The 22,519-nt window shown below is 40.4% G+C and overlaps 1 protein-coding gene across 6 annotated transcripts in view; it reads right to left on the bottom strand.

The window, feature by feature from the left end:
* Positions 1–22,519, bottom strand: part of LOC146026166 (activating transcription factor 7-interacting protein 1-like) — an 85,948-nt gene that overhangs the window by 18,838 nt on the left and 44,591 nt on the right. For 2 of the 6 annotated variants that reach the window (XM_083156586.1, XM_083156589.1), the window contains exons 2-8: positions 13,807–15,209; positions 9,626–9,715; positions 9,359–9,504; positions 7,642–7,776; positions 7,475–7,540; positions 3,024–3,098; positions 1,388–1,470 (exon numbers count right to left, since the gene is read on the bottom strand). In XM_083156586.1, the coding sequence (XP_083012712.1) occupies positions 1,388–1,470; positions 3,024–3,098; positions 7,475–7,540; positions 7,642–7,776; positions 9,359–9,504; positions 9,626–9,715; positions 13,807–15,202 (1,991 nt within the window). In that variant the 5' untranslated portion in view covers positions 15,203–15,209. Of the gene's footprint in view, positions 1–1,387; positions 1,471–3,023; positions 3,099–7,468; positions 7,541–7,641; positions 7,777–9,358; positions 9,505–9,625; positions 9,716–13,806; positions 15,210–16,481; positions 16,707–21,886; positions 21,972–22,519 lie in introns of those variants that run through there. The other 4 variants (XM_083156587.1, XM_083156588.1, XM_083156590.1 and 1 more) reach the window with 4 other exon arrangements.

The following is a 22,519-nucleotide window of genomic DNA, read 5'->3' as shown; positions in this document are numbered from 1 at the left end:
AATGCTGTTAAAACAATTGAAACGCTTCACTGATTGCAAGTCAGAAAACCAGGAGTCTCTTTAAGTGTCCATAACCGGTTAAAGTCCACTCCACAGAGTGGTATTCCCTGGTCGACCACCCTAGCCACTCTGCCTATACACTGGTTTACGTCCATACACTGAGCCATAACCTTTACCATTTAAAAAATTGTACCACAAACTTAACATGAACCAATAACTTCAAAAAATGTTTGGGGAAGGTTGGGTGTGGAACAAGGGTTGGGCATCATGATATTTGCTACCAATATATGAAAAGTTATTCACTTTAAATATATAACCAAAGATGGTACTGGTTTCCTAGCACGGCGCCCATCGGGTCCCATCGCATACCTTAACTTAAGGTATGTGATGGGACCCGACCAACCCAATGATTTCGGGCTTTTTTTGAGGTTTACCGACAAATGTAAAACCGGGTCCATCGCATGCCATTATAATGGCATGCGATGCGACCAATGCGATTTTACATTGTAAGCATTGTATGTAATGTTAATTTCCTATGTAAAATCGGGTCCATTGTATTTGTATGCCATTATAATGGCATACAATGCGACCAATGCAATGGACCCGATTTTACATAGGAATTAATGTTAAATGGCCCCCCCCATACCCAATTTTTTATTGTATACCCACCCTGATGGGTAATTGCCCAAATGCCCCCCCATTGTTAATGCCACCCCACTATGAACGCCAACCCGAAGCGTGGCGAGCGCAGCGAGCCCACGAGGGGTGGCGGTACGCGTCCTCCGACCTTTTCATACCCCCACTATCCACGTCGGTGTGAAGTTGAATTTATATAGTGTGGCGAGCCCCGCGAGGGGATGCGCAATACCTGTGAAGTAATGCGCGTCCGCTCGCCACGCTTTGGGCTTGCCACATTATATAAAGTCAACTCCACGCCGATGTGGATAGTGGGGGTATGAAAAGGTCGGAGGACGCGTACCGCCGCCCCTCGCGGGCTCGCTGCGCTTCAGGTTCACGTTGATCATGGTCGCTAACAATGGGGGGGGGGCATACAATGAAAAATGGGGTCGGGGGGGGGGGGCATTTAACATTGGGGCCAATGTAAAATCAGGTCTCAGGGACCATTTAACATTGGTTCCAATGTAAAAAATGGGTCGGTCGGGTCGATCGCATCGCATGCGATTTGGTTGCATGCGATGGGCCCGATTTTTGCAACCCGATTGCATACAATTAAAATCGGTGGCGCCGTGCTAGGAAACAAGTACCCCAAAGATTCATGAGAAATGGTACTATAAATATACCTTCACATGCGCTTTGTGAAGGTATATGTACAACACATTTCATTTTATAGAGTAGGAAATGATTGCAAAGCTGCATTCCAGCTCACCTGTAGGTCACAGAGCTTGCACTTGGAGCAGAATCACTTGCTGCAGACTTCCCCGGTGATGCTGGCTGGGTCACTGTGGTATTCTATTCAAATACAGAAAGCAGAGTTACAATTTTAGAACACTGATGATAAATCAGCTCTTGTATAAATATACCTTCACAAATTTGTCAATTATTCTAATTTACTAACTTTTTACGACTTAAAGCAGTCAGACTTTCACTACACTGAAAATTCCATTTAAATCCCAGCCGAATAATATTAAAATGAGTTTCTTCATCCATGTGGTGTGTATAAAATGCTAGATTTTCTAATGCACTTCCTTACAGTTTCCTTAAACATATTTAAAATAAACTTAATATTCATATTATTGTAGATTTTATTTTTAGCTGCATGCATCTTCATCTGCAATTTACTAGAAAGCTGTGGCATCAAAATCTCTCACACTCTCACACAGTATGAATATTTAGGCAAAGATTCCAAAATTTAAACAATAAGTATTTATTGCCATATTTGTGTGTGTGTGTGTGGGGGGGGGTTTCCAAAATATTCTGAAACTATTCTCACATGCTTGCAAACCAGATTCCCTGTTCATAAAATTACAGAGCAAAATTACAAAAGTAGAGTAAAGAAGAGTAAAGAAGAGCAAGCAGAAGAAAAACTTAAGGCCCATACACACTGGCGATTTTGAGCTGAAAGCTGCTCAAACCCGCCCAGCGTGTATGGACAGCGGTCATCACTGTCCATACACGCTGGGCATAATCGCCTTGTGTGTATGGACCTTTACACATAAAAATACATACAGAGAACTCCGGATTTATATGAAATTAGTTTCTCTGGTAGAAACAAACATTATATTCTCTACTTTTAATTTGGGGCCACTGCCAATGAATGTGAAAAAGTGCCCATAGGAAAGGGTAAACCTAGGTAAAGCTGTGCACAGTACCCGCCTTTCAGATATTGCAGCACAGACTTCAGGGTATGTTCACCCCATTGGGCAGCAGACAGGAAAGAGAAAAGACACTGACTGCATATAATGGCCACTGCCACTGCCTCCTGTGTCTTCCACTTTACCAGCTCAAATAAAACAAATTCCATTAGTACAGATATAACCAAATTAACAAACTGTCATGGAGTAGTAAAAGAATACCATATTAAAAACTGTACTAATCTGTAATTTTCCTTTTCCTATGGCAGCACAGACTTCTGGGTTATACCCAAGCAGTTTAATCACAGTTTAAACCAAGTATATTTTTTTAAATTAAGAGCACAAAGGACTTTTCTGTCGAATGTTGTGTCTTGTGTACATTTTCTCTAGAATACTTAAAGAAAGTAACTAACGTAAGTACCTAAATTCCTGCGGCCTTACATAATTCATCAATGGAGACAGATTCTCTCTGCCCATGATGTTGCCATAGCGCATGTAGAGTTTGCTTTTAGGCCCTTGGGTGGTTCTACTTCTTTAATCTTCTAGGTCTCTATAATGCAGGATTTTATCCACCTTGCGATTGTAGCTTTCGATGCACCACCACCTTTGGTTTTGCCTTCCATAAGCACAAATAACTTCTTAGATTTTCTAAAAGCTGCTGATCTTTTGACATAAAGCTTACGAGCTCTTACAAGATCCAACTTATTTTACCTCCTTCTCGTTTTTACAGTTCACACAGAATGATGGACAGGTAATCTCTTCATTTATATGAAAACTGGATACAACCTTGGGAGGAAACAGCAGATTTGTCCGCATTACCACCTTGTCCTTAAAAAAGTTGAGAAATGGCTGCTCCACCCACAGGGCCTACAGTTCTGACACTGTTCTCGCTGATGTGATGGCCACCAAAAATACTACATTCCAAGTTAGAAAATTTGAAACAAACATCATGCAAGGGTTGAAACATTGGTTCGGTCAGGACACTGAATACCAAAGTAAGTTCAATTGTGCTAAAGCCAAGAGAAACACTTGTCTTCCTTTCTTTGATGTCTGAACAAACTTCATTACATATTTGTTACTGGCAATGTGTCCAATATTGTACCTAGTGCAGAGATTTGCACTTTCAGGGAACTGAAAGATAAATCTAAGTCCATAAGAAGAAGTCAAGAATCTTGGGAATCAGTCCATTTAGGTTGCTCTTACCATCATTGGACCAGCAGACATTTTTTTCCAAATTCTATAATAAAGTGGCAGAAGTCAAAGATTTCCTGGCTTTAAGCAGGGTTGCGATTACGCACTTAATAGAATTTTTTCTAGATTTCTGATAACAGCCATGGCCTCAGGTTCCATGACTTTGGTTGAGGTTCACACAAATTTCCTTGTTTTAGAAGAAGGTCAGAGCTGCTGGCAATTTCCAGGGTCTGTCGACCCAGGAACCAGGCCATTCCTGGCCAGTATGGAGGTATCGCTATTACAGTAGCTTTTTCCTTCTCTTCCTCAATACTCTTGGAATCAGAGGAAATACATATGCCATGCTAGTTTCTAATATGTCTGAAAGAGCATCAATTATGCCACTTGGGGGTCTCGGTAACTTGAAAAAATGTTTGTACCTTCTTGTTGTGTATTGTGGCCATTCCTCATTTTTGCTTGATATTTCTGAAAACCTTATTGTTTAGTTCCCACTCTGCTCAGAAAGTCTGCCGTGTTGTTTTCATTCCCTGCTATAAAAACTGCATAAATAGGTCAAATTTTGTTTTGCCTTTTCCAGTAGATATTTTGCCTCCGTCATTATACTGAGGCTCCTTGTTGATTTGTGTAAGAAACTACCGCCTTGTTTCAGACATTATGATCAGCTGTTTTTTTAGTTTCTTCTGAAACCTTCATCAAGCTAAATAGACCACTCTCATTTCCTTTAGGTTTGAATGGATCTTCTGAAAAGTGTTTCGCCAGGTACCTTGCAGCAGTTCTTGCCTGCAGGTAGCCTCCCAGCCTAAAGAGCTGGCATATGTAGTCTCTATCATCTTCTGGGACACTGAATATTCTTCCTCACATTATCCTGTCATTGTTCAACCACCATCGTAGGACCAACTTAGCGTTTTCTGACAAGGTAATTTTTTTGTGTTAAATCTTTGCTGTCCATGTCCCACAGGGTTAGGAAGCACCTCTGAAGACCACTCTGGACCAAGGTACAGTGTTTAGTGCTGACGACATAAGACCCATCGCCTTCATACAATTTAGTCACTTTTTTTTTTATCACAGCGGAAAAAAAAGCTACCGTATTTACTTCATTCTTTTTACCGTAGTGAATATCAATACCAAAAGATCAGTGTCTAGAAAGACTTCCAGGTACTTTACCTGTTTCATGGACGTTGACCTTTCGGTACTTGTATAGTTTCACGGTGGCAGCTTACGCTACGTTTGAAGCTACGTTATTAGCGTAGCCCAATGGCTACCTTACTTGCGTAGTTTCGCGGCGCCAGCCTAAGCTACGTTATCAGCGTAGCCCAACGGCTGCCTAGCGTAGTGACCCCGTGAGGCAGCTACTCACCGTATTGTTGCCGGGAACTGCATCTCTGTTCCTGGCGTCCCTGGCAAGCCTAGTGAGCGCCACTCACACAGCGGGCAACGGCTCATGCGGGCGCTGGCAGAGACGCGCTCCATCTGTCTGAGATGCAGGAGCATCTGAGACACAGATGCATCTGATACGCTTCTATGTCTGAGTAACTATTGCGGAAGGTTACAGCAACCCTGCCGACAGGGTTAGGGGTTCGGTAACGCGTGCGTCTCCTGCACAAAGAGGGGGTGCGGACACAAGTGCGTCTTATGCACAATAAAGGAGGCATTTGCCAGTGCTCCATGTTACATACTGCCAAATGCCTCCATTTGAAACCCCCACTATCCACACCAGCCCAAAAAGTGGCGAGCGCTTCCCCCCGACCTTCTCATACCCCACTATCCACGTCGGAGTTGAGTTTATAAACCGAGCCCGAAGCGTGGCGAGCCCCGCGAGGGGACACGGAATACATGTAAAATAATCCATGTCCCCTCGCTGTGCTCGCTACACTTTAGAAAATCAACTCCATGCCGACGTGCCACCGAGCCCGAAGCGTGGTGAGCCCCGCGAGGGGACGCAGATGACTTAACATGTATTCTGTGTCCGCTCGCCACACTATCTAAAATCAACACCACGCCGACGTGAATAGTTGGGGTATGAAAAGGTTGGAGGACGCGTGCCGCTGCGCTCGCCACGCTTTGGGTTGGCGTTGATAGTGGGGGTGGCATGGACAATGGGGGTGCATTTAACATTGTAAGCACCCATCAGGGTTGTACAATTAAAAATCGCATCGCTTGCGATGCTGTGCGATATTTAATTGTACAATCCGGCTCATTTACCCGATTATAGCATCGCATACCTTATGTAATGGTATGCGATGGGCGCCGTGCTAGGAAACAAGTACCAACAATTCTCAGCACACACACATTTTCAGATATTAGCAGTGGCTTACCCCAATTTTTTAGCATGTGGCCATTTTCCCTCTTTTTGCCGGTGCTGAATAGCAACTGTGATGTATCGCATCCAATTTCCCTCCAATTCCCCCGGGAGTCCTTTTACACGCGATAAATTTTAGTTTTTAAATAAATGGCACATCAAGTGCCAAATCGGATGGGAGGACTCCGGGAGAAATCAGGACCGACTTGTCTGAGCCACAAGTCAGACAAGTGTATGTGGGCCTCAACATTTAAACCCATACCTCACATTAAGCTACAAAAAGGACATAGGGGGCTACTCTAATTTCCACGCTCCTCTGCGTGTACTCGCATGGAATTGATTTTTCATAGTCATTTATGCGCATGTGCAGCCGCTGTGTGTGAGCAGCCATGGCAAATAATCTAGCTTGCACACAGCAGTTCAGGAGGAGGGTGTGGGGGGAAGGCCAGGGTATATACGCCAAGGGGAACACCCAATGTTTCATGGGCATTTCCATGAACACGCTAGGAGTGCTCATGGTGATTCCCCGATGACGCGGGTGCAGAGGAGTGGGCCGAGGATGTCAGCTTCCCACCCACTTCCCGCACCAGGGTTCCTGCAGATCTGAGACACCACCGAGGTGCCTCAGATCTACGAGGGCTTGCAAAATCATTCGATGGTCAGTGACACATCGAATGATTTTGTTCCCACATGCAAGGCTGCGAATGGATGTTTATGAAAAACATCCATTTGTATGTCTGCAGTGGATGCAGCATTTGCGGGCGTGGATGCAGCATTTGCAAGTCAATAAGAATAAGAACCATGGTGTGTAGCGCCAAGCTGTGCTTGAGATATTAGCATTGGAGACCTATAGGAAAGTGCTTGAAATTTAGACTCTTATGTAGCAAGAAATACATATAAAAAGCCAAAAAGAGTTTAATTGTTTCAGTAGGTACATTTAGACGAATAATGTTAAATAGCCAATTACAGTACCTGTATAACCACTTTCCCATTGCTAAACTGAGTTCAACCTGGGATTTTGATCCCGGCTCTGACCCTTTCACACTAAAGCCGGGTCACCCATTATTCAGTTTGGTGCTTTCACACTGCACCTCTATCTGGGTCAACATGCCCAGTGTGTATGCACCTTAAATGATCAGCGGATGTTTCCACCCTTGTCCTCGGATTAAAATGAGAAAATAAATAAAATATCTATCTATATATATCTATTTAAAAATGGTGTATATGTAAACTGATTTAACAGCCATAACCAATAGTTGAACTTGTGTTTGCACTTTCAGCACATGCACTTTAGTAGACAAATGCATAATACATACACACACAGATTTGTCTTCATACATCTAGCCTCAAAATATCACTCAGCTTGATAACCCTGCTCCCATGCAACATCCGGCGATAGCAGACTCGCACGGAGTGAATGCATGGTACGACTGCAACACCCACCCATTCTTTCTGCGGCAAATCATTGTGGCAGCTTACACACAATAAATTTGTAATGGGACGTGGGTTCTCCCACAGTTAAGCCTAGGCGAGGTTGAACATATCTAGTCACACAGTAAGTTGCCCTTTTTTTCTCCTATTTCATTCGTATTCCCAAGTTTAGTGCAATACAGGTTAGAGCTTAAAAAGAATTGGCAAATACCCAAAAATGTAACATGCTACTAACCATTACCTCTGGTCTCTTTTTCAGGTCTTCCTTTGCTGCCCCAAAGCGTCTTGTCAGCCGGGTTATTTTAGCCTGATTATGGGAAATAAAGGCTGTAATTTGCATACAAAAAAAATGTGGACATGATGCACATAGAGAATGTTGTACATATAGCAGACACTACGGTATGTTACCTGCATAGAATGGAGAACAGTCTCATGTTTTTTACACTCTATTTTCTCCACTCTGCTTTTCAGTTCAGCAATTGCTTTGTCAAAGTCTATACACTGCAAGGCACTAAGTTTTTCATCAAACAGCTTCTGGATCACCTGAGGAGAAGAATTATCGTTTCTGTATTACAATAATTACATATACACATATTATATATACACACATACTGTAAGCGACTAGGAAGTTTCCATGTTTGTTCCTGAGTGCCACCAGATTACATACACATTTATTCCTTCCCTGGATGGAAAGGTACACATAATGCTTTGACACAAAGTGCAGTAGAAACAAAATTGTATAAGCATAAGACTACATAAAAGGTTTATGAAAAGGGGCCTATAAGTGAGAAAGAGGCCCCTGCTTGTCAGAACATCAGTATTGGTAGAAATGTGCTCATGAATAGGAGTTGAACATTTTATTAAAAAAACGCTCAATTTCACAAGGCAGCAACTACATGGTAATAAAGCTTGTAGGGAGTTAAAACAGAATATATACACGGTATTCTTCAGCACCTAGCTAGGAATGAGACTAGTGATCAACTCTTTTTAGGTGTACTATACCAATTCAGTCCTCCCAATCTTTGAGCTGCAGCACTGTATGCTTCCCCAAGTCTGCTGGTAAATTATTTAATTCTCGCATCTCTTTTATCTAAACATTTGAATAGCTATTGAGTGACTTCGTTCACATAATCACAGTTTTCGATATGTACCCACCACAAAGTAGAACTGGGCACTCATTCATTTGGGCATGGCTAATCATCTGTCTAGTCGGGAGACATAAACAAGTGAATTGCCCAAAGAGAAAGTCTAAAAATAATACTTTATGGCAACTGCATATGAATGATTCAACTATATGCATGTCTTGCCAGCGTATACACTATATTCATATTTGTATTAAAACATCTTATTGTGATACATAAATCATGCATTATTCCAGAGCCTATCAACTCTTACTTTCTAGAAGTTCTTGTTTAGGTCATCACCTGCTGTGATCTTAACCTCTAACTCTGCTTCATATTCTTCACCCTCAAACCGCCTCCATTTGGAGATCTGGCCATCTACATCCTCAGACTTCGAACGCTTCCATCAGGAAAAGCTGGGGACGCAGGTGATAGTTTGGGTAGAGGGGAGCGGGAAATCATGTACAGGAGGCTTGATCGCAATGGGGGGCCATGAGCAGAGTGAGGCAGATACCCTGTGTTTATCACCCAGGTGTACAGAGCTGAAATGCCCGGAATTGTCACCTTTTGGAGGCCCCATTGGGACACTTTGCTGTGCATGGCTAAACCAAACCTTAATTAGTGTGATCAGCACAAAAAAAACCCCATCAATTGAATATTGCCATGCAATCTCCCACCGATTTAGATGGGAGATGACAAATATCAATTGAATATGGCCCTGATACTGATATTGTAAGGGGCCCATACACCTGCACTATTGATCCTCTGATCAGCGGGCAGCGATCAGCAATCCATCAGGGGATATTTAGCATGATTTAAAGTCCACATTGAGATTGGGCAAATTGGAATTTAAGAATTTTTTAAATTCCCGATACCCTAGGTGTAGCAGTCAGGGATTGCCCAGATACACCGTAGATGTATGGGCCCAATTAACCTTTAATATTTAGTGTTAAAATGTATTAAGGGAACTGTAATCATACATTTCAGAGCTTATCAAAACTTACTTTCTGCAGTTTCTTGTTTAAGTCATCTCCTGCTGTGATCTTAACCTGTAACTCTGCTTCATATTCTTCACCCTCAAACCGTCTCCGTTTAGAGCTCTGGCTGTCTAAATCCTCAGATTTAGAACGCTTTCGGCGGGAAGTCTCACCTGTGGAGGCAAACATACAGTGAACCTTAATACAATGTAAAATAGGCTGTTTAATGTGAATAGGAAAGACAACGAGATTGGCGTAGAGTAATTAAAGTGAAGAGAACACAAGTAACCTTACTTTTCTCTACATGAGGCTCTTCTGCATTTTCCTGTTTATTCTGTTCTTTGTCTTTCTCTACTGTTTGTTCTTCAAAAACTTCATTTGTATCTACAATATGGAAAAATAAAAAACAAAATTATCCTCGGCTTCACAACAGATTGTGCCTCACAGAACATCTATAGGCCATAGCGCCTCACAGAACATTTCTAGGATACGGAAAAGCATGTATTGTTGTTTAAGAGCCAAGTTATAGGGGGAAAATTTACTATCATTTGTGTCCATTCGACATTCCAGTTTTTCAAAGATTACGTTTGCTCAAATTTGAATGAAAATCACAGCAGAACATACATGTATGAGTTAAAAGACCATTGGATAAACTTTAAAAGGCTTTCCATAGGCACCACTATAACACAATAATTTACCTTTATTCGTATTTGCAAACTCTGCCGTGAAATGCTTTTGGCTGCCGAGTTTGCAGAAGCATACATCAGTAATATTCCTGTAGTACTTATGTGTGTAAAATTTAAGGAAATTTAAACGGAGCAAAATATAAAAAAAAAAAAAGAGAAGACTGCGTCGCTCCTCGTAAGCATAACCAGTCCTGGGGGATCTTTGAGCCGGTGCTAGTTCTTAAAATAGAGGAAAGAAAATGCAGAGTTTTCCCCTGCATTTAAAGAATCAGCACCGAGCTCTTGGTTAAAAGAATATGGAAAACAAAAAGATGTAGGTTTCTCCCATATTTTTGCAACCACCACCTAGCGGTAATGCCACAGCCAGGGGGCACCTTTATAGTGGTCCCTGCGGCCATGACATTACACCCAAGATGTCAGCCTTTGGTGGGGATCCCTAGGGGATTGGGGGGGACCACACAACCCCCCCCCCCCCTTGTCTGATTAGCTGAACTCTGCTGAGCTGTCATTCACACAGAGCTCATGTGGTTTGTGGTAAACCAGAAGGTTAATTAGGTCAGACCACATAATTGAACTTGTGGTTTACCACAAACCACAAGATTCTCACAGATACTTCTATGCGGATTTAAACATGGGATTGTAGGTGTGCGTGTTCTGTGGTTATTGCAATATTTGTTTTACTTGTGGAACTACAGGTGTCAGCAGGCGTTTTAATGCCCTGAACCGACTGTGGTTCTCTGAGTACCAGCATGCAGGGGAGAGCAAGCTGTGGTGGCATACCTCTAATTGGGGTCCACTGAGTATTGTTATTTGGTATGCAGGCTAACACTGTAGATCCAGGATTTATGGCTTCTAATGTATTTCCAGACATAGGAGTAGAAATTTATTAAGCCCGGTGAAGTGATAGTGTGTCTGGTTTTTATCACTGGCCAATCAGCTCCTACCTGTCATTTTTCAAACCAAGCCTGTAACTTCACAGTTAGGAGCTGATTGGCCGGTGATAAAAACCAGACACTTTATCACTTCACCGAGCTTAATAAATGTACCCTCAGTTTGAGTAGCCACCAACAAACAGCATCAGCCTGTTGCTATACCAAGTGCCCTGAGCCTTCTTTTGCTCCCGAGTCAGCCGATGAGGCACCCAGTGTGCAAAAATCATGCCCAATTATTGATTTATTTATTTACTAACTTTTTCTTATATAGTGCAACAAGCTCCATTGCACTTTACAATTGTAAATAGGGATACCCCAAACTGGATAGTTACAGTAAAAATGGTAGTAAAGGCCCTACTCACAAGCTTATAATCTATAGGAAAATAGGCATTGATAACCAATCTAAGCTGTTTGTGGCATATACATCTGAAGGATCTGGATTAGACACATATCTCCTCTAACTGGATCACAGTCACACAGGCTTCCACCTTAACATATTCCCAGGAACCGTCTTCCACATTAAGATTAAGCAAACTACTCAACCACAGTGGTTTGGGATGATGCTGCCTTCCAGGAGCATCTTGCAGTTGGAGAAAACGGTTCTGCTGTTGCAAATCACTCTTGTAGAAGATCATAGTTCTCCAGTGGCTTCTGTTAAACTCTGTAACGACGTTATGAAGGAAGTGAACATGACAACTTCTTTTGTCTGTGTAGTGCTGCTTATATGTGGGTCCGGTATGATATGCCGGCAGTCGGAATCCCGGCGGTCGAAATACTGACACCGGAATATCGACCGCCGCAATGCCAACAAGAGGGTGCCCCCCCCCCACGGGCTCGCTACACTCGGCACACTATTTTATTCTTCCTCTTTGGGTGTCGTGGACACCCACAGAGGGTCAAAGTGCCGGCATTGCGGCGGTCGGGTTTCCGACCGCATCCCGTATATATGGCTCTGTGCCTTGCCATTTCACAAGAAATGTATTCAGAGATTACAGTTCACAACCAGTGAGATTGCGTCTTACACCCACGCACTGCACATACAGAAAATGATTGCCCACTCCTTGTACATGGTAAAGCACACCGCAGGTGAAGAGAAGTGGTCACAGGTGAAGAGAAGTGGGATGCTACAGGTGCCTGGTGAAAAAAAGGGACTCCAATATTTGGAACAGTTGAGGGCACATTGCTATCACTACCGCCACTTCAATAGCTACATCTGGTGTTACAGGTTGCTGTGAAAGTCATGCTGAGGCGTTCCTTCCATGGAAAATTGTGTGCCACACGCTCCTTTCCCCTGTGTTGCTAAAATATTTGTTCCCTTTTGCTGACAAGCAGAGGGAAGGCATTTCATAGCAGATTTAAATATAACACATCCGTAAGGGAGAGATGTATACGGCAAACTACAAAAACATTTAACCAAGATCTGTACACACTGCACTTTCTGAACGACATAGCAATATATCAAGAGCATATTCAACTAGTTTGAACTGTCCGTAAGACCCTGGCACTGCACAATTTTTGGCCTTGTCTGACAGGTATAGCCATGTTGGCTGAGTATCGCATAGTATGTACACAGGGTTCGCAAATACGCACTATAGTGTGTATTTTACCCCTAATTGCAGACCCGGGACTGATAACAGTTTTCCCTCCAGTGGTTCCATGTGGGGAGAGTGCTGCAGCTGCTGTCCTGTGTTATGCCCTCATCTGGAGCATAGCAGAGCCACACAACAACGCTGCTCCCCACAACCTGCTGTCAGAACTCTGCTCCCCGGGGTACCCACCGCTGCTGCCACAGCTCTTATCCCCGGGCCACTCCCCACGGCCTGCTGCTGGAGCACACCTCCCCGGGCCACCAGCCACTGGAGCTCTCATTGCTCCCTGGGCCACCCGCTGCTCTGTGCTGGAGCTCTGCTCCCCAGGGCCTGCTTCTGGAGCTCTCTTGCATGTGCTGTGCACTCCTCCATTCCCAGTCTGGCGGCTTCATCAGCTGCAGCAGCAGTGAACTGAAGCTAATTTAAGTGGCACATGTGGAGGAATTATTCGTAAATGGCATTACTTTGGGCATTGTGTGAGGGACATTACTGAAGGCATCATACAGTATGTATAAGCAGGAGTACTGGGGCATTACGGTGCGTGTGGTATATGTACTGGGCATAACGTTGTGGTGTGAGACATATTGTGTAACGGGCATAATGGTGTGGCATGTTGTGTAATGAGCATAACTGTGTGCGTAATCCTGGCGCAGTGTGGCCAAGTGGTGCTATTGTGTGGTGTTATGTGAACTGGTACTATTATTTGGCCATGCCCTAAATATTTGGAGCGGGCCTTTCCCTGTTTCCAGATTATGTATTTCCTAGTATATGCGTATCTTGCTTTGTGTGAGTGGGCCAATAGATACTTCCAACTGATCCACAGTGAGGGGCGCCCAAATCTACGTTTGCTTACAAAAAAAAAAATAGGCTCAGGGTATAGGCCATGTGGGGGGAGAGGAGGAGGCTTCTGTATGTGCAATTCTGGGGGAGGGGGGAGGAGGGGATATTCGGCTTTATGCTGTTGACCCAGAATTTGTTTTTTTTCAAGTGAGGGGTCCAAGGGACCCACAATTTCTGTTTGGTTTTTGTGATCACTGGTTCACAGCATTAGAATGACTGGCCCAAGACTTTACATAACGTCAGACATAAACCTATAAATATGCATGGTCTCAAAACCAAAATGCTTAAAAAGGCTTTTTTTTTTTTTTTTAGAAAAAGAAACCCTTACTTCTGTATTAAGCTTTAACCTCTCATGCTCATTACCACCATAGGGCAAATACTACACCCACTCTGAGATTTAAGTTAAATCTTCCCCAATAGAAATGTACCTTGTTCATTTGAGATGCTTTCTTTCAGTGGAGTACTTTCACCAGACAGTTCTTCCTCCTCAGATAGAACTAAAAATGCTTCACTTGGTAGAGTCTCACTGATATCATTTTTGCTTGGAGAAGTTGTATTGTGTTCAGCTTTCTCTTCCACTGTATCAGCAATACTTTCAGAGGGCAAATCTGGTTTTGCAAAGTAAGGAAGCTCATCCTCTACTGGGGCCAACTTTTCAAGAATAGGAATAATTTCATCAGTTTCCATTGTATCCTCACTTTCTAACCCAGTAACTGTTTGCAGATCTGAAACAGAAGTGTCAATAGGCGTTTCTCCTGGAGAAGATATGTTCTCTTCAGGTTTCACATTTTGGTCAACCTCCATACTACTTGATATGGCTTCTTCCCCAACATCCTGCAGTGGTGACCGAGTCTCTGAGGTTTCCCTTTTTTCCTCAGAAGGGTACTCTGCTTCTGTGACAGCCATATCTGGTGAAATATTTGGTTCATCTGGTCCATTCACCTCTAGGTTATCCTGCGGTAAACTATTTTCTTCAGCAAACTCAACATTTTTTATTCCATTGTCCTGTAAATTTTCAAAATCCGTTTCATTTTCCTGATGTTCTTCATTCAGAATCTCGTCCTTTTCTACGATATTATCAGAATCTGCAGGTTCTGTATCAACAGGCTCTTTAAAGATATGGTCTTCTGTTTCATTTTCTGCTTTAGCAATAGGACTCTCGGAAAACGTGTCCATATCTTCATGTTCATGTTCCAACTCTTCCTCAACAGTAGCTTCCACAGGACTCTCATCTTCCATGTCTTGTATAGGCTCTAGAACATCAGGACTTTTGTCTTCCTCAAAAATGTTGGATAGAGTTTGTTGCTCTGTAAATTCAGTATCACTAGAAAGATTTCCTGGTAAAGGCAAGTCTTCTTGCTCTCTTTCATCATCAACAGTAGGCTTTTCATCAAGTTGTTGTTCATGGTCTGTTAAACAACCCTGGACAGCAGTCCCACTAGTTAGAATTTTGCTTGCATCTTCTTGACATGTAATACTATCGGTTGGTTCAAAATCAAGTGGCAACTCCAAATCATTTGTCTTGTCATCATTTATTAAACCTTCCTTAATATCAGACAGTTTCACCACAGAATCATGAGAGTCACTGTTGATATCGATGCCATTCAAATCCTTTTTCTCCTCCTCCATTGGGTCAGAATCATTGTGGACAAAGTTCATATCTGAATCACCATTTTCATGGATTCCATTGACCAACTTTAATTCTGTAGGTTTCAACAGATCCTCTTTTGCTTTGTGCACAGCTTCCAACTGTTGGCGGTCACTTGCCTTCATTGTTTTGCGGGCTTTAAATATTTTTTTTTGAGGTTCTTCTGCAGTGTCCATCTTAAACCTTTAAAACAAATAATTATAAAATTAATTAAACAAGCAAACAACAACAACCACCCAAAGCCTGAGCTTAAAAAAACAACAAAAAAACAGCCCATACATGGAATAAAAATATATTTAATTTGAAAAATAGGTTTCCAGTTTTTAGGTAGCGCAAATGAAATATAACACACAGGAACACAATGATGTAAAAACTATTCAACTGTGTCAATAGTGACATGAGGGTGCTCCCGAGTCTATTCTAATTACCTGCGTGCTGGTAAGTTGGAGAATGCCAGTACTTGCAGGTTTTAAGTCGCAAGTACCATCTTTTTACGACTAAAGTGCCCTGTGGCGATGCGGTTTGCGCCACGCTAGGGTGCAAAACAACATCGCCACCCTCATATTGTCAGATTTCTGCTCAAACGCTAGAATGGGTGCAAGCAGAAAACCACTAGTCGGCGGTAGTTGCATTCTGATAAAAATAGTTCTGGGAGCTCCCTCCCAGTACTATTCACATAATTTTGAATAGAATCAAAAGGCAATGAAGGAGTAAACAGCAAAGCTTTGAAATAATGAAGCCAAGCATTTAAAGAGAATAGAAAATGGGAAAACATGCAAGAATGCATTGAATAAGCTACCTTGCAACTGTAAATTACAAGGATATTATCAATGTTAAAAGGTGTTCCTTGACTTTTGAAGGGCACATGGAGCTTCAATATAAGTTAGGTATGTAACTTCTAATATTCATAGTAATTTACAGTAGAAGGGACATTTCCCAACAAGAAATGAAAACAATCCATTTAGACAAGACATTTCTTATTATACAAGCCTGAACAAAAAGCATGGTATACTCATACTGAAAAAAAGAACAAGCATTGCTTTAAACATAAAAAAGCAACACAAAATGCATAAATGAAACTGGACACTTGGTATATGGTACAATATTAATATAAATAATATATTCAGTATTGGCTAAAAACAAATGAGAAAAATGTACATACTAGCAATAGTACAGACTTAATGAACAAATAGAGCGGATTTAGGCATAAATGTTAGCACAGACTTAGCAAATCTTATAAATAAGCAACACACAAAAATACAGAAACTCATGTTCCTTATCCATTATTCAATTTAATTCATATTGATCTAGTGTCACTTGCTCTTTACCGAAAAAGCATAGAATAGACAGTCAATGCATCAAAAGCATATTTCCCTAAGAAGATCCAAATATAGTAAACAGAAATAGCACAAACAACAATGTGATAAAACCACCACATCATCTGTATATACAAACCTTGAAATGCAAATATTTCTGTGGCATATTGCTCAGCTATGGCCCATGCCTGAACAAAACGGGAAATATTTCCAGCCATATCCACAAGAGAGCTCCCTGTAGCAACAACTGAATATGGATGCATTAAAGAGACACGACTGAAGGCAGGCAGCAGACTGCCTTGTAAAGAGGGAGTGTTCATAACTGTGCAAGCCAACAAGATACAGTCATCTTTTCATCTTTGTTCTAAAGAAAATTGTGAACACTTGTGTCATTAGTCTGTAATATAGCAAAAAAAAAAAAAAAAAAACTACAACACAGAGTACATTGACAGTCTCTTACTGATATAGTCTTATATCAGGATACTATGTTGCTATAGTGGTAAAGTACATTATTATTAACCATGATAGCATTCTCGTTAGTAAGATCCTTGTCTACTTTATTCAGGAAGAGATATAGATTCTATCACGGTCGTGCCCTTATATTAAGGCTGATATAGAGATAGAATATAAATATATATATTATATATATCTCTCAAAAGAAGATGAGGACACTCACCGGTCTTCTTAGAAGTGAAGATTATTTTATTCCATCTCACCACAACAAATAAAGTGCAATGTGCATGACAGTGGGCCAAGGGTGTGTGTGTGTGTGTGTGTGTGTGTGTGTGTGTGTGTGTGTATGTGTGTGTGTGTATATATATATATATATATATATATATATATATATATATATATATATATATATATATATATATACACACACATAAAATTAAAAAGTAGTGAGAGATTTGGTATCCTCTAATAATTGCATGGCTGGTTGGGAATGCCAGTATGTGCTGCTAGGTGGCAGCACAATCTAAGGGGGAATTCAGTTGTTCTTCAGGTGCATTGCATCCAGTGGAGCAATTCAATTTTTGCTCCATTTGAGCACGAATACTTTGTACATTTTTTTCCTGCTCACCACATCTTGAGATGGCAAGTAGAAATATGCAAAAAGTCAGGCTTTTCGCACACCGTATCCTACGGTCGTAGATATTATACCTCAATTCTTCTAGCAAATGGGAGGGGCATAGAGGTCTGCAAAGCTGAACACTGTCTGTTCATATGAGCTGCTGAGTAGAACAACCATTACCATCAACTGTGGGAGTGTTTCCAGCACCAATGATTGAGAAGTGAAAGGTCTGAAAGCACCCTTTTACTTACAGCCCCATGTAAAAACACTGCAGTTCAACTTTACAAGCTCAAATACATCCGAAGATATTTTAACTTTTCATTATGTAGTAGGACTTTCTACAAAATACATTTCTTAATAAATATATCGTTCAAGTGTGGACAAAAGGGGATAATACGAATTGACATAACTTAACTTATTCAAGAAACAAAATGAGGTGGATATTACATGTATTCTTTTACAGAGCATGGGTAGTTAATTTCAGTTTAAATACCAATACCACAAACAGTTAAGCAAATTTTCTTCTTAAGACTTTACTGAATACATAGTATAAGATCTGTCCTATCTTTCTGGTTCTAGTTTTTGGTTTTAATGAAAACTGGAAATGTATGGGAGCAAATAATCAAAAAGATTGGACAGAATCTTATGCACCATATGCCCTACAAAAGAATGATATTGTTTATTGAGTGAATCTATCAGTACACCACCAACTACTTGCAATTCATCTCCAGTTATGGACAATTTTACATTTACAATCCACTGTTCTGTTTCAATTACACAAATCTGTTTTTCTGTGAAGATAAAGCAGCCTTGTAACATTACATATACTGATTCAAGACAAGCTTAGTAAAAAACAACCAACAATTACTTTTATAGTGCTACAATTTTAGAGTCTTTCCCTGTATAACATTCAAACTGAATAAACAAATTTTACATAAAACCATGAAAACTGGATTCTGTCAACTTGACAAAAAAATAAATAATATCGGACTCTTACTTACTGCACTACTGATTGACAGAACCAGCTTAAAAAATTGATTGGACACCAAATTAGTGAGCCCAAAACCTCTTCAGAAAATAAACATTGCATACAAAAACTTATTTTGCCCCAATTTGCACACTACTGTAATTTACATATAAAAGAATACAAGTACTGTATTCACTAATTTGAAAAATTGCACCAAATATCTAGGCATATATTGTACATATGGCATATTACTGTGCATTTTAGGCCCCTTTCGTATAACTGCAAGCTGACATAATTGGTTGAAATGTTGCTTTACCATCTGACTGATTATTGTGGAGTATTAGGAGAACAGTTTGCATTAAAATGTGTTCCTTTATAAGTGCTACTGTATATGTAATGCTTTGGCACATTTTCCACATGGAGGAGAAACCGGTTTGAAATGCTTATTTGCACAGGAAGCTTGTAGAACAGTCATGAGTAAATAAAAAAAAATATTTTTGCATGTAAAAATATTATTTTGTTATTGTATACTAAGTAGAACTGATATATAAAATAACCCACCCAAATTTTCACATTTGTTTGTGATGAGCAGGTTTGGACACAAGCGATCAAAAGCTAGCCACTTTTAAACATAACCACTAGATGGTGTTTTAGTAAATTACACAACCTATCAAGACCAAGGAAGGTGATGTTGCCGATAGCAGCCAAAATTGGTCAATGTCTCTATTGCATTCTTGAAAATTATAAGACTGAATCTGATTGGTTGATATGGGTAACATCACCTCTTTATTTTAAGAAGCTTTACTAAATTCACCCCAAAAATGAAAAATTATAGTTGGTATAGTTAGTAGTAAAATTCCTAGTTAACTTTCCATCGAAGTTTTTTTTTGGTAAATGAAATGTATTGAAGTGTTCGTCATAACATATGCTTAGCTTATGATACAATAAAAAAAAATATTTTCTGCATGATTTGATTCCACTGCATAAGCAAGTGCCACATAACACAATCAAGGTAAACTTGGCCAGAAACAGTGGTAGTTGGATGCTGGTAGTGTGGCCCAAAAGGATGTATCCCTTCTGGCATGTCTATGGCCCAATAGTATAGTTGAAAGCAAATGCACAAACAGCTAATAGCAGTGGCCACTGCCCAGATGTTGCAAACAAAATAAATTGGACATCGATAAAATGTTTAATGTGATAACCGTAAAAAGTATCTGAGATATGACTGACTTTACTTAAGGCCCATACACACTATAAGATTAGCTTTCTAATCTGACTGGTTGGAATGAAAATCTGGACATTTTTGGGAACAGGTGACAATTGACCATTTGCTTTTAAACATGGAAAACAGAAAAAAAATGGTCAGACAAATTGGTTAAATCAATGGCCAGATATTTAACCAAGTATTTTAATATCCCAATTTGTAATTGTGTTAGGGAAATAAATTTATTTTAATTTTTGAAGGTACTCTTAATGCAATACGTTCTAACACATACAGTAAGTGCCTCAGCTGACCATTTTTTGTATTCCTGAATACTCCCCTTGATCATAAAAGCAACTAAACTGACTCTCACTAGCTCTAAAATCAGTTGAGTTGGCATAGGAGAGGACACATACAGTAACATGATCTGGAATTAACTTATGTGGCCAGATGTAATATAGCCTTAGTTCGGTGGCTGTGCAGGATACTGGCAAGACTAACTTTTTTTTTTAAAGGGACAATCATTGACTGGGCAAAACTATGCCTTGTAAAGCATTGCCCCTTTAAAAAACAAACTCATCAGCTCAGCCGGCATCCCACACAGCCGCCAAACTGGGAGGCTATTCCATCTTGCCTGTGTTTTTGTTTATTTGTTTTGTTTATATAAACTTATTCTGTGAAATCTCTCAACACTCATCTGTTGAACCCAGATGACCTGACAATTTTGCCATTCGTTCTGGTCTGATTTAGGCTCTATATGGACAAATACCTTTCATACATTCAACAGAATAGCCTATTTACTAGTCATTTAGTTCATTAACTTCAGTAATTTCCAGCATACTACATAGGTGTGCCCTATTTTAAATGGCGGTATTCATAAGACTACCAGATAGGTGTGCCCTATTTCTACTCTTTGGCCCCTCCTTTTTGTGTTCAGCAAAAAAAAGTTATTAAAATCCGATACCAATACAAAAGTCTTATTACGTCTTTTCAAATTAATGTCACATTGGATTTCACTTACATCTTTAAACCCCCTGCCCCTGTCCCGTTCTCGGTCAGCTCGCCAGTCGGGATTCAATGTCCTGGCCGCCGAGCGGCGAGAAGGGGGCGTGGCCGCGAGTTGATGACGGAAATAGACGAGCTCCGGCCGGGAGCTCGCCTATTTCCGGCTTTTCTCGACAGAACGAGCCCAACAGCTTGTGATGTCAGGCTCGTTCTGCGGAGAAACCCTGTCCAATGCTGTCGGGGAGGACAGCATTGAATAGGGCCCCGCAGCCATCTCCCCCGTCGGTAGATGGCTGCGGGAGGTCGACAAAGATTGAATACCCCCTAAATGTGTGGGCAAATCATATATATATATATATATATATATATATATATATATATATATATATATATATATATATATATATATATATATATATATATATATATTTGGCACAAAGCGAGTGTGATGTTTCAAGCCACAACATTCATTCCCAAGAGTATGGTGGAAATGTGGTCACTGCTGATGTTGGCCACATTTACACAAACTATTATATCCCATAATTTGGATTCAAATATGAAAAAGAAAGAGGAGTTTATTCCTGCCAGCAGTTTCTGGCTACAGAGATTTTTGCTTAATAGCTAGTGTGTCCTTTCCTCCTGTTGCCAGCCATTTGCGCAATCATATTGGTATTCTATGGTTTTCTCTTGAATTCCTGAGTGTGAAGGTGTGTCTGAGAGGAACATTTTGGTCCTATAACAAACTGTAAAACCACAAGGCACACATATAAATTACGTTTCAGTTAAATTACATTACCCATAGGGTATATTTGTAGAACACCATTTCGGAAGTCATACTAAACCATTGTACAATGGAGAGCAAATATATATTATACACAAACAGATATTATTTGTTTGAACCAAAACAGGTCCAATTAGACGTATTGGCGGTAAATTAGTTGCTATATATATATATATATATATATATATATATATATATATATATATATATATATATATATATATATATATATATTATTTTTTTTTAAATAGCAAATTGGTTTGAAGCTGAAATGTACTATATATATATATATATATATATATATATATATATATAAAAACACTTGTATGATACTGTTCCTTTAAGCAAATGTCTAAATAGGCCAAAGCATTTGATTAGATTAAAAGGAGTACTTAGAGGACATTAATGTTGCTGTAAGACTCCTGCAAAAGAGAAAAAGGATTAAAATGTAGTTAAAAAAAAAATTAAAAAATAGGTACATAGATATTATCAAATTAACAAATAAACAATCCACATACCAGAAAGGGAGCCCCCTGCAGCCATGGTGCCGTCAAAGATCAGCTCTCCCGGCAAATAACTATAGCAGCCCTGTCTGATGTCAACTGAATGATTGTACAATTTGCATAGAACCTGCTATTGGTTTTTGAGCCTCATATTATGCAAACCAATCAGGAAGCACAGCAGACAGCTGACTGCACAGAGAAGGAGGGGGATGGAGAAAACTGCCTAGCAACAACAGATAGAATGGGGAGAGAGAAAAAAGAAGTGATGTCAGGAGATCTGACATGGGTGTGAAAATGGAAGCAGGCTGCAGGCACAACTTGACGCTGCCTAAGGTAAATATTATAATGGTGTGCAAAAGAGTGGAAAAAATAAATAAACTTAATACATATATATTGAATCCTATATTTAACTTGACAAAGCAGTTCAGTTACCATTTATGTTGTCATAAACCTTAGTCCAATACAGATGTGAAAGTAAAATGCCAGCCAGTCCAAATAACGGAATCAGGGCTCAGAGGTGTGTCTGTGTTTAAGGGTGCGTGTGTGTGTGTGTGCGCCCGTTCAGAGCTCCATCAGCCGCTATCTAGTGGCCACCAACAGGCCATTAAGATGAGGAGCAGTGTTCGGTGTTTATTATATATAGGATTG

This window comes from Crinia signifera, chromosome 8 (genome assembly GCF_055691185.1).
Source record: "Crinia signifera chromosome 8, ASM5569118v1, whole genome shotgun sequence".
Lineage (NCBI taxonomy): Eukaryota > Metazoa > Chordata > Amphibia > Anura > Myobatrachidae > Crinia > Crinia signifera.
Note: the sequence above shows the minus strand (reverse complement) of the source record. Positions and strands in the feature narration are given on the sequence as shown.